Source organism: Homarus americanus, unplaced genomic scaffold, assembly GCF_018991925.1.
Source record: "Homarus americanus isolate GMGI-L3 unplaced genomic scaffold, GMGI_Hamer_2.0 scaffold14883, whole genome shotgun sequence".
NCBI lineage: Eukaryota > Metazoa > Arthropoda > Malacostraca > Decapoda > Nephropidae > Homarus > Homarus americanus.
Window position 1 is genome coordinate 1 of NW_024732450.1, and position 12,500 is coordinate 12,500.

Consider the following 12,500-nt stretch of genomic DNA (forward strand, 5'->3'; position numbering starts at 1 on the left):
ATTAATAAACAGTACCTTTCCCTCAAGTCATATTTATAGTACAGTACAGTACAGTACAGTACAGTACAGTACTATCATCATCAAATCAATATAATTAATAGATATAATGACCAATTCTAAAAGCTGTCTTTCCACACCAAATGCTTGTGAACTTATTCCAATACCATTTTATATTAACACTTTAATAAAAAGCTTTTTTCATGATTGTGGGGAAGAAACAAATGATAGATCACTGCAATGCTAAGATGTTCTATCAGCAGGATGCACCCTCCTGTTGGTTCACTGTCACTGCTAAGATGTTCTATCACCAGGATGCACCCTCCTGTTGGTTCACTGTCAACTGCAGCTCACTTACTGAACCATATTTAGTAAAGATTTAACCTTCATTCAGCTGTTGCTTCCTAAGACAAACAGTGTACTGTATAGTGCTGTACCAAGTACGATATGAACCCTGGAGCCAGTTCACTGGTCTTGGACACCTACAGTACAGTATTATATATAAAAAGATTTTCACACTTTAACTCTCACACATTTCTGCTGAACAAGATCCCTGCCAAGGAAGGTGGGAAGGATCTCTAAGTCCCTCTTCTGTTCCCCCAGTAATAAACAAGATTTAAATTCTGAAATCCTATTCTGTGATCAGATTTGAGTGGAATACATTGGGATAAGTGTGCTGGCTGTAAACATGAAATTATCCCTATACTGTACTGCATCATGTTTATGATTGAGTTATTATTCACTTCTCTGACGCTTCTCCATCATTATCTCAGGCATAGTGCGTGTGATAGCTGAATACCCGACAGTCACCGGGGGACCGATAGCTGCATGCCAGCTGTCTGTATTGGAAGATGCCGTTAATTTGGCAGGATTAAACTGTGCGAGTCCGCATCCTGGGAACTAGGCCCCAACACCCTCGCAGTGTATCGAACTACAACAGACCCTCACAGCGTTCTTTCGTTTGTTGTGGTGAAACCAGCGTGACACCCTGGGGCACTCCTTACAGTTATATGGACCAAAGTATTATTGTTGTGCAGTATATGATTGGGGATATTTAGCAGAAGTATGGTTATCCCATGTTGAGTAGTGAACCCATAAATATTGATAGTATCAGTAAATATATTGTGTGAGTTGAGTATATCAATTGAGGGAAAAGTGCCATGTTCTTCATTCCGAACTGACATGATATAATAAATAATAAGTTAATTTGGGATATTGTCAAGTGTGTCAGAGAACCATCTGTAGTGACAATGAAATAATATAATGATTGTTTAATGATGTAATAAGTAATTGAAGATCTATTTTATGAATGGTAAAGTAAGACCTAAGTGGTCCAGTCTGGTCTGAGGGTATTTGATTAACATCTTGTTCACGCCTTATGTTAATAAATATTTAATAAGTAAACAACGAGTATCACCGCTCTATTCCTTCTACCCATTGGTTCTCAGAAAATAACTATTGTAACTCAGGTGCCTATAAGTTCACTAAGATATGTTATATTCTAATAAAAGTCTGGGTGGTGGCAGGCTACTGTTGTAAGTATAGTAAGTGTTATAATAATAATGAAATGGTTTCCCAGACTTGTGTATGCATGACTAATCCATGGTTTAGGATATAACTAGAACAGAATATAATAAAGAGGAAAACAGGATTCTTACAAATTGGTGACTTAGAAAATATAAGCAAGAATATACTGTAAGTATATAAATATATTGAAGAATAATAACAAAAAAGAATAAATATAATATGAAATAGTATAAAGAGGAAAAGTGCCCCCCTTACACTATTGAGTAATATATTTCAAATTTATACAATACCGTATATCTCGGCCTACAAGACGGAATTTGAACAAAAAAAAAATCAGCCCAAAGTTAGGGGGTCGTCTTAAGCACCAGAGATAAAATTCTTACCTCTTAAATTTTGCGGTTTAGCGTGTCAAGAGTGGTGATGGAAACATGGTAAACCACTCACAAGGTCCTACCACTAATTATTTTATACTGAAACTTACATTTGGGAAGCTGGATTAAAATGAAGATTACCGGTATATTAAAATAATAAAAATGTATTATAAACCAGTCTAACATACAGTAAAAGAACAATATACCCCGGTAATAAACACAGCTGCTATCATCACCCCCCCCCCCATTTGCCAGTGACAAGAAAGGGAAAGTGACCGTGACTGTGACTGCCTGTGGCTATTTTTAGCCGTCCTTGTGTTTGGAGGTGGTCAGTAATGCATATCTGTATATTTACTGATCACAGTACTTATCTCCTATAAATAATTAATTAAATTTATTTTTTTGCAAAGAATATTCAGTAAATGACTGCGTTAATTCTTGAAACTACCGACAGTGGTAAATTTAGGATGAGAATGATTAACAGAAGTCACGTCATGGATTTGTCATGGATTCGGAGTTTGATCCTTAATGATCATAAATGTCTGGTCAACTTCACCTACCAGGTATAATGGTCGCCTCCCTTTTTCGCAAAACAAGTATATAAATTAAAGAAAATACTTGCAGTGTGTTTAATGTATTACAGTATATTATAAATAAATAAATAAACCAATAAATTGGCAAATCTATTTCAAGTAAATGGAAATATTTTACTCACACCAACATTAGTTCCAGTTAAATAACTGATGCTTAAGTGAGTCACTAGTGTACACCAGCCGGTAAAATTTGATGCCAATACTTGAAGTGAATTGGCATTATTTTAAATAACCAACCATAAATAAATGGAAAAAAGATCAAAGGTGAGAAACATTATATTGTATGTATGTTGTGTTGTCAAAGGAAGAGAAACAATTGAAACTCTGCAATTGTGTGTAAATGAGGCAGAAAGATAAATCAGCAACCTAAGACTTGGTCACAATTTTCGTGATGCCATATGGAAGTAGGATCTACCATTAGACAATACTGTACATTATGCTTCCAATATCTTCCCAGGCAGTAGAATCTCCCTGTTTGGTAGCTGCCTAAAACTTTTAGTAATATTACTTTGATACAACATGATAAATTTGACAAACAATGAAAATAAACAAACAAAAGTTATTTACCAAGACCTTCTCTCTCAGAACAGAGGGGAGATAAGACAGCTATTTATAGCCTGTCTTTGTGTAGGAAGTCGACCACACTAGAAATAATTCATTTAAAATTTATATTTTTTACATAGAATATTCAGTACATGACTGCAATTATAAAATATTGTGAATATATATATATATATATTTGTGTAATAAATGTATGTAGTAAGTATGTACAGTAATCTTTTTCACTCAAATCCTAATGAAACACTATTGAATTAGAATACTGTAGCTCGCTGAAGCAAGCTTATAAATTAAAGAAAATACTTCCAGTGTGTTTAATATATTACAGTATGATATAAATAAACAAATAAATCGGTAAATCCATTTTAAGTAAATGAAACAATTGTATTCGACACCGACATTAGTTCAAGTTAAATAACAAACTTTTAAGTGAGTCACTAGTGTTTACACTACACCAACCAGTAAAATTTGATGCCATTACTTGAAGTGAATTGGCTTTATTTTAAAAAACCAAGGATGTGTAAACAGCACTGGTCAATGGGATGGTTGGTAAAGGACTACTGGGTCAGTAAGCTCCCAATGGTAAGTGTCACATTTGGGGTACCGGTCTTATACAGCGAATAGGGCTCAAAAGCTACTTTTTAAATGGAAATTTTGGGGGCCGTCTTATACACCCCGTCGCCTTGTAGGCCGAGATATACGGTAGTAGGTAATACATCTTCTATTTCAAAATATTTGGTAGGTATTTTCAACCTCCTTCTGTCCTTTAGTTCAAATAATGAACTTGTACGGGTGTACTGCAAGGGGCGTGTTGTAGTGGTGATGAGAGAGAGGTTATGTAGTGGTGATGAGAGAGAGGTTATGTAGTGGTGATGAGAGAGAGGTTATGTAGTGGTGATGAGAGAGAGGTTATGTAGTGGTGATGAGAGAGAGGTTATGTAGTGGTGATGAGAGAGAGGTTATTTAGTGATGATGAGAGAGAGGTTATGTAGTGGTGATGAGAGAGAGGTTATTTAGTGATGATGAGAGAGAGGTTATGTAGTGGTGATGAGAGAGAGGTTATTTAGTGATGATGATGAGAGAGAGGTTATTTAGTGATGATGATGAGAGAGGTTATTAACTGTTGTCTCAGAGCTGTCAGCTATACCACTCTTGGATTATTATTATTATCATAATTTTCTTTGTTACTGTAAACATTTTGTTAAATAATATTTGTCATCAATAAGCATTATGTTAATACCTTCCATGTTTAGTTTTCAGTCTTTTTAAATTTCTATTTTTCCTACATTTAAATTCTAGCTTGAATATTATTTCTTAAACCTATTAAGCCATGCACTGCTCTCTTGTTAAGGTTAATTCTTCACATAACATACCTCGGGAACATCTCTCTTTGGGAATCCTGTAGCAGCATAAGCCTTGGCAACCTGAAGCCAGAGATCACTGGTCTGGTGGCTCAAATTTTGACTGACGTGGGACTCCAGCACATCAGGATACACTTGTAGTAGTGCCCTTGACTCCTCTGCTGACCACAGTTGCTGACTCACCTCTGTTAAATATCTTACTTTATTATGACTAATAAACAATATCAATCTTATCACTTGAATAGATTTCTTAAATAAATGTAGAAATCCAATATAATACATGACAAATAAAACTAAAAAAAGTTTAAAATATCACAAACAGGTCATGTGGCAACCAGTGTGTGGGTTTATACTCCTACAGGTCATGTGACAACCAGTGTGTGGGTTCATACTCCTACAGGTCATGTGGCAACCAGTGTGTGGGTTTATACTCCTACAGGTCATGTGGCAACCAGTGTGTGGGTTTATACTCCTACAGGTCATGTGGCAACCAGTGTGTGGGTTTATACTCCTCCAGGTCATGTGGCAACCAGTGTGTGGGTTTATACTCCTACAGGTCATGTGGCAACCAGTGTGTGGGTTTATACTCCTACAGGTCATGTGGCAACCAGTGTGTGGGTTTATACTCCTACAGGTCATGTGGACTGTAAATACAGTCATGCGCCGGGTAACATCCAACCGAACAACGTCCGATCGCATTTACGTCTGTGCCCGTCCCTCCCCCCCCCCAAAAAAAAACTTCCGTGACGCCTGCTGGACCACCACTCCACGACCCCCTGACGGAGACACGATGATCCTCCCCATACTGGCCAGATATTATGTGTTAAAGGAATATGCTTCTTTCCTTAGGCTTTTTTTTAAGCATTTGCCTCCAGGTGTAATGTTAAACTACATCTATTGAGGATAAAATCTTTCACCTACAAATTGACAATAACACATTTGCTGTATTCAGACATATCTAGTTGCCTCAACAATCGCAATCCCAGTTGCAATTGGGGTTGCAATTTCAAATTCTGTGTCATTACTAAGGAATAACGAAGTCTCTGGTGCACTCTAAGATTAAGAGAGAAAACGGACTCCTATGATGGGGGACACAAGCACTCACACATGCCCCTTACACTGACAGAATTGACACTCACTTACTTGACAAGTTTTACCAACCATTAGTTGTGTGCGTTATCTAGTGAATTTAGTCAATACAGGTAGTTCTCCTATAACACGATAATTGTGTTCTTGTAAAATATCGTGTTATAGAAAATCGCGTAATAGAAATAACAGGGCTTATGGAGAAAATAGGGTTAGGTGCAGATTACTCGAAATCGAAAAAAATTAGTAGTTAGCCTAATACAAAGGATAGCACAGTCTAAATAAATGTTACATTCATATCTAATAATGAAATCATACAGTAAATGTAACACTTTAGTTGATGGGGGAGAAGGGTGATTTTGAGGTTGATAAAATCGAGCTTCTCTTCAAGTGTTATATCCTTTCTTTTACGATCATCACCGGGAATTCTATCACCAGAACGCTTCTCGTTGATATTCTTTACTATATTCACAGTTAATACAGTGGGGTATGCTATAACGAACGAAACTCCTACAACGAACATTATTTAATTTTTTTTTTTTTCTAATTTATTGTTTTTTTATTACAAATATTAATGATATTCTTTATTTCAGGGGTTTAGATGCATATTTATGCACTTTTTTACAATTTTTACAATTTTATATTATATTTTTCAGTGTTAAGTGGTTGTATTTGGGGGCCTGGAATGGATTAATCCTATAGCGAACGAATGCTATAACGAACAAGGTTCTAGAACCAATTAGATTCGTTATAGCATACCCCACTGTACCATAAAATTGGAGAAATAGTAAGCAAAAATCGCGTTATAGCAAACAAGCGTTCGCGTTATACAAATATCGTTCCTAATTCATAAATCGCGTTAGAGCAAATTCGTGTTATCAAAACACGCGTTATAGCAGAACTCACTGTATTGTACAGTACAAGTACACTGCAATACAGTGGTCCCTCGGTTAACAATGGACCTAAGTGCAAACCTGTATTGTACATGTGCTAAAATTGTTATGTCTATTGCAAATATAGATTGTTTATACAGGTATTCAAATAAATCACTATCTTACATGAATCCTAGCAATGTACGTTATATTCACCCAGGTCTTTTGGGTGGCAAATTATGAGAAGAGCTTAGTCACCCTTAAGTAATGATAAATAATCAGGCAGACAGGCCATCAGTGCCAACTGTCAAATCTTACCTCAAATAAATAAACAAACACCAGACACTCTGTCACCTCACCTCCGGCCCCCCTCCTCTTCCCACACTCGCTGGCTACCTCCCTCCTTGTGTTCCCAGACAAAAGATTGGTGATAACTTTATGCTTTAAGGTGTTTATTTTATATAATATCTCAGACTAAAGTTAGGATAATATAATTTGCATTGCTGAAATCCTTGCAAGACAGAGATTAATTTAAATATAAACGCCATATATTTTGCTCGAGATAAAAATTGTAGTACATGAGTGAACAGTACTGTAGTACATTTTATAATATAAAGTTTTTCAACTGTATTTTTGGGTAGATTTACATAAATTTCTTCATTTATTTTCATCCATTTACATGCACACACCATACTAAAAGAAACGTAAAAGAAATACTGTAAATGACTTTAGTGCAAAGCTGGAGTGCACATTTACTAATTTGTTATGTCTAGTGTGAATTACAGGTTGTTTAAATTTAAATAAATCAACATCTTACAAGAATCCCAGCAATGTAAATTTTATTCACCCAGGTCATTTCACTGGCTTTTTATAGGAGAGAAGCTTAGTCACTTAAGAACTGATAAATAAACACGCGTTAGACCTGGGCCTATGCCAACTGTCAAACCGCTCCCCTCCCCCCACGCCCCCTCGCTCCCTCTCCCCCATTTGCCCAGCGTTGCTGGAATCCTTGTAAAACAGTGAATAATTTTAATATAAACGTCACGTATTTTGCACAAGAAATAAAAGTTAATCACCTGTATCACACCACAGTAGTGATTTAAGAGTAAAAGTGTATATGTTCGTATATAGTATTCCACATACACATAAGTATAAATACAAAGTTTATGTGATGAGCGGACAACGTCCATTTCGGTTAACGTCACGTTTCCAAGAACATATCTAGGACGTTAACCGGCGCATGACTGTACATTGAGTTCTGCTATAACGCGTGTTTTGATAACGCAAATTTGCTCTAACGCGATTTTTGAATTAGGAACGATATTTGTATAACGCGAACGCTTGTTTGCTATAACGCGATTTTTGCTTACTATTTCTCCAATTTTGTGGTATTAACTGTGAATATGGTAAAGAACATCATCTCCAAGAAGCGTTCTGGTGATAGAATTCCCGGTGATAATCGTAAAAGAAAGGATATAACCAGGGCTGTGGAGTCGAAGACAAAACCTTCGACTCCGACTCCGACTCCTCAAATTTTTATGCTTCCGACTCCGACTCCTTGGCCTATTTGTAACAACTATTTCTACCATCCTAATTGTAATTTGTATGTTGTAACCTGCATAGGTAAAAAGTAAAACACCGTGGCTATACTGCTACAGCTTTATTAATGATCTGGACGATATTTAAGAACTACAAAAAGATGATAGGCTTGACTTTCAAAGTTTCAATCAAAAGAAAAATAAATTTATTAAGAATTCAAGATATTAACTAGAAAACCCCATTTACATGTATATCTAAAAGTTCGATCTCAGCATATGAATTTTGTTTAAGCTCATAATCTGATGTGGATCTAAATGATGATCCTACAATTCCTTTTAAAGTAAAGTTATATATTTATGTACATTAAAAAAATGAATACCTTATTAAGGAAAATGGATAAATCTTACATGATTAAGTTATTAAATTAAATTTGCCTTAATCTCACCAAAAACAGGTTGTAGCTAATTGTTTTGTAGCTGAGAGCCTCTGTGCAGTTTTCAACGAAACAAAATTTGATATAATTCAAAATTTCAAATGGTAAAGAAGAGACTATCGTCCAAAATTAGAGTGCTATACTGTGCCTGCTACAATAAATTCATAATAATGCTTATAAAATGGAAATAAATTCTTTTAATAATTTAAGAAAATTAGTGGGATCAGTGGAATCACTGCAATGAATATGCCTGAGTTCATATATTTGTTCTTAGGAACAGAATAGTTTCAGTCGGAGTCGGAGTCTGGACAATTTTACCGACTCCGACTCCGACTCCACAAGCAGAAATTTCCTCCGACTCCTCGACTCCGACTCCGACTCCACAGCCCTGGATATAACACTTGAAGAGAAGCTTGATTTTATCAACCTCAAAATCACCCTTCTCCCCCATCAAGTTACATTTATATTTTTTCAAGGTAAAGTGTTACATTTACTGTATGATTTCATTATTAGATATGAATGTAACATTTATTTAGACTGTGCTATCCTTTGTGTTAGGCTAACTACTAAATTTTTTCGATTTCGAGTAGTAATCTGCACCTAACCCTATTTTCTCCATAAGCCCTGTTATTTCTATTACGCGATTTTCTATAACACGAAATTTTACAAGAACACAATTATCGCGTTATAGCAGAACTACCTGTACTACACATTGTAAATTAATTCTTCCTATGGAGAAAATGGGAATACTGTATACAGTGGTCCCTCGGTTAACGAGATTTCGGTTAACAAGTTACCTCCCATAAGATTCTTAACTTCAGTTATCGAGCAACCCCTCGGTTAACGAGTTTCTTACGAGCCGATCTCAAAAAGTTTTGGCTTGCACTTGGCGGTCCACCAGCTGTAGTATTAGTCCGCCAATACATTAATCGGTTCTAGGGCTTAAATTCCTTACCATTTTAGCAAATATCAAAAAGTTTATACTATTCAATAATTTTAAAAGTTTAATATTAAATTTTTTAGTAATTTTAACAATTATTGAACATACAGTGACCCCTCGTTTAACGAACGCCTCGGTTAACAAAATTTCGGTTAACGAACTGCCTTCCATAAGGATCTTCAATTCGGTTAACGAACAAAAATTCGGTTAACGAATTTCTTATGAACCGACCTCAACATGTTTTCGCTTGCACTGGCCGGGCAACCAGCTTTAGCATCAGTCCACCAATACATTAATCGGTTCTAGGGCTTAAATTCCTTACTATTTCAGTAAATATCAAGAAGTTTATACTATTCAATAATTTTAAAAGTTTAATATTCAATTTTTTAGTCATTTTAACAATTATTGAACATAATTGAAGGTAAAGTGACTAGTTTAATGCGCGGCATCCAGCCTCTTAACACAGCAAACAGGCGTTAGTCTCTCTCTGTTTTCACTGGAGGTAACATCTTGCTTGAGACTCTCTTCAACTAAACGCTTTTTTTCTGTGTTTCCAAGCAAATTATTGGTCATTTTGAAATATATTTTACATATTGACAATATATAATGCAGTGCAGTGTTGGTTTAAAGAAAATAATCTTGAAATACACCAAGAGAACTAAAATTTTATGGGTGAAATGGTGCCATGGGGTGACTTCTCTTCCACCCCAATGCCTTCTCTTCTTCGTTCTCCTCCACCCCCATTCTAATTCCCATCATCATCATCATCATCATCATCCAGGAGCCTTCTACATACACACCTCAAAGAAAGTGAACTTTTCTACCATTTTTGTTGAATTTAGGAAATTTTCGGTGAGCTGGAACCAATTACCCAAAAACCCATTGAAACAACGGTTTCGGTTAACGAACGACCTTCTGGAACAGATTGAGTTCGTTAACCGAGGGGTCACTGTAATTGAAGGTAAAGTGACTAGTTTAATACGCGGCATCCAGCCTCTTAACACAGCAAACAAGCGTTAGTCTCTCTCTGTTTTCACTGGAGGCAACATCTTGCTTGAGACTCTCTTCAACTAATTGCTATTTTTCTGTGTTTCCAAGCAAATTATTGGTCATTTGGAAATTTATTTTACATATTGACAATATATAGCGCAGTGCAGTGTTATTTTAAAGAAAATATTCTTTATTTACAACAAGTTTAACTTTAAAAAACACGTGTTGACATTGTTTGAATCCAGCATGGGGCCTAAGAGATCAAGAAAAGCGATTTCAATCCAAACCAAGCAGGAAATAAAAAAAAAACATGAACAAGGCATTAGAACAAATGCGCTATGCAAAGAATATGGCATGTCGGCATCAACTGTGTTGACAATTCTTGCACAGAAAGACAAATTTAAAGAAGTGAAAGTGAGAGAAATCTACAAGAGTGTTTAAAAGTAGATCCCTAATTGCAGAAACTGAGAGGTTACTTCTCATCTGGATTAGGGAAAAACAGATGAAAGGTGATTCAGTTTCTACTGAATTCATTTGTGAAAGAGCCAGGGAGATTTACGAACATTTAAAGACAGATCAACCTGGTTCTTCAGGCACAGAATTTGAAGATTTTCGGGCCAGCAAAGGCTGGTTCGAAAAATTTAAGAAAAGAAGTGACATTTTCAGTGTTGCTAGGCATGGTGAAGCTGCTAGTGCTGATAAGGAAGGGGCAGCAAAGTTTTTAGATGAATTTAAAGAACTGATGGAAGAAGAAAATTATCTTCCACAACAAGTGTTCAATGTGGACGAAACTGGGCTGTTCTGGAAAAAGATGCCCAAAAGAACATTCATCACCAGAGATGAAGCCTCTTTACCTGGGCATAAACCCATGAAAGACCGTCTCACTCTATTGCTTGGTGCCAATGCTTCAGGGGATTTCCGACCAAAGCCTATGCTTGTCTACCACTCTGAAAACCCCAGGGTGTTCAAGCAACAGAAAGTGGTAAGAACAAAGCTTGGAGTTTATTGGAAGTCCAACTGTAAGGCATGGGTGACAAGACAGCTCTTTAATGAATGGGCTGTTGATGTGTTTTGCCCTTCTGTCAAGAGCTACCTAACCACCAATAAACTCCCTTTAAAGGCTCTTCTCCTCATGGATAATGCACCTGGTCATGACCCTGACCTAGCCAGCAATTTGGAGTATCAATTTGACTTTGTGAAAGTGTTGTTTTTGCCTCCAAACACTACATCAATCATACAGCCAATGGACCAGAATGTGATCAACAACTTCAAGAAGTTGTACATGAAGAAAATGTTTAGGTGTCATCAGGCAACTTCCAATGATCCTGAACTAACACTGAAACAGTTCTGGAAGACACAATTCAACATCCTGAAGGCTGTAAAATTGATTGTGTCATCATGGCAAGAAGTCTCCACTAGATCCCTCAATTCTTCATGGAAAGCACTGTGGCCATCAGTAGTCCATGATTTTGAGGGATTTGAGGAAGAAACAGAGTTGGACCAGGAGATTGTGTCCATTGGTCAGTCATTGGGCCTTGAAGTGGAGGAGGATGATGTGGAAGAGCTTGTGATGTCTCATGAGGAGGAACTTACTCCTGATGACTTGAAGCAACTGGATGAGATGTTACAGGTAGAGGCTGACAGTGGTGAGGAGGAAATTGAAAGTGATGACCATATATCAGCTAAACAGTTGAAAGATGTGATTTACTACTGGGAGAAGTTCAGGCAACTGGCTTCAAAGCACCCAGAAGTGGAAAAAACTGAACTAACTTTGTGTCATGTTGAGGACTCAGTGGTCTTCTTTAAACATAAGTTAATGGTGAGGAGGAGAGATGGCCCCACAGACCACAATTGACACTTTCTTCAGTAAAAGGCAGAGGGAACAAGATGCTATCCCTCAGCCTTCCACTTCAAGGAGAGAGGATGATGCTAGCCCTCAGCCTTCCACTTCAAGAAGGAGAGAGGATGTTCATGGTGGAGAAAATGTCAGTCCAGAGGTTCCTGACATTTTCATGGAAGGTGACTCACCTTCCAAGAAGCAGTAAAATGCTTCTCCTCCACCTCCACTTCCTTCTCTTCTCCCTTCTCCTCCTCTACCTCCCACTTCAAATTCACATCATCATCATCCAGGAGCCTTCTACATACACACCTCAAGGTAAGTGTCCATTTCTAAAATTTTTGTTGAATTTAGGCAATTTTCGGTGAGCTGGAACCAATTACCCAAAAACCCATT

The 12,500-nt window shown here is 36.8% G+C and overlaps 1 protein-coding gene across 1 annotated transcript in view; it reads right to left on the bottom strand.

The window, feature by feature from the left end:
* Positions 1 to 4,419: 4,419 nt before the first annotated feature.
* The window catches only part of LOC121868881, a gene marked incomplete at its 3' end in the record, with an annotated part of 67,778 nt that continues 59,697 nt past the window's right edge, over positions 4,420 to 12,500 (bottom strand). Inside the window, 1 exon segment of the mRNA XM_042369874.1 lies at positions 4,420 to 4,592. Within this exon segment, the coding sequence (XP_042225808.1) occupies positions 4,420 to 4,592 (173 nt within the window).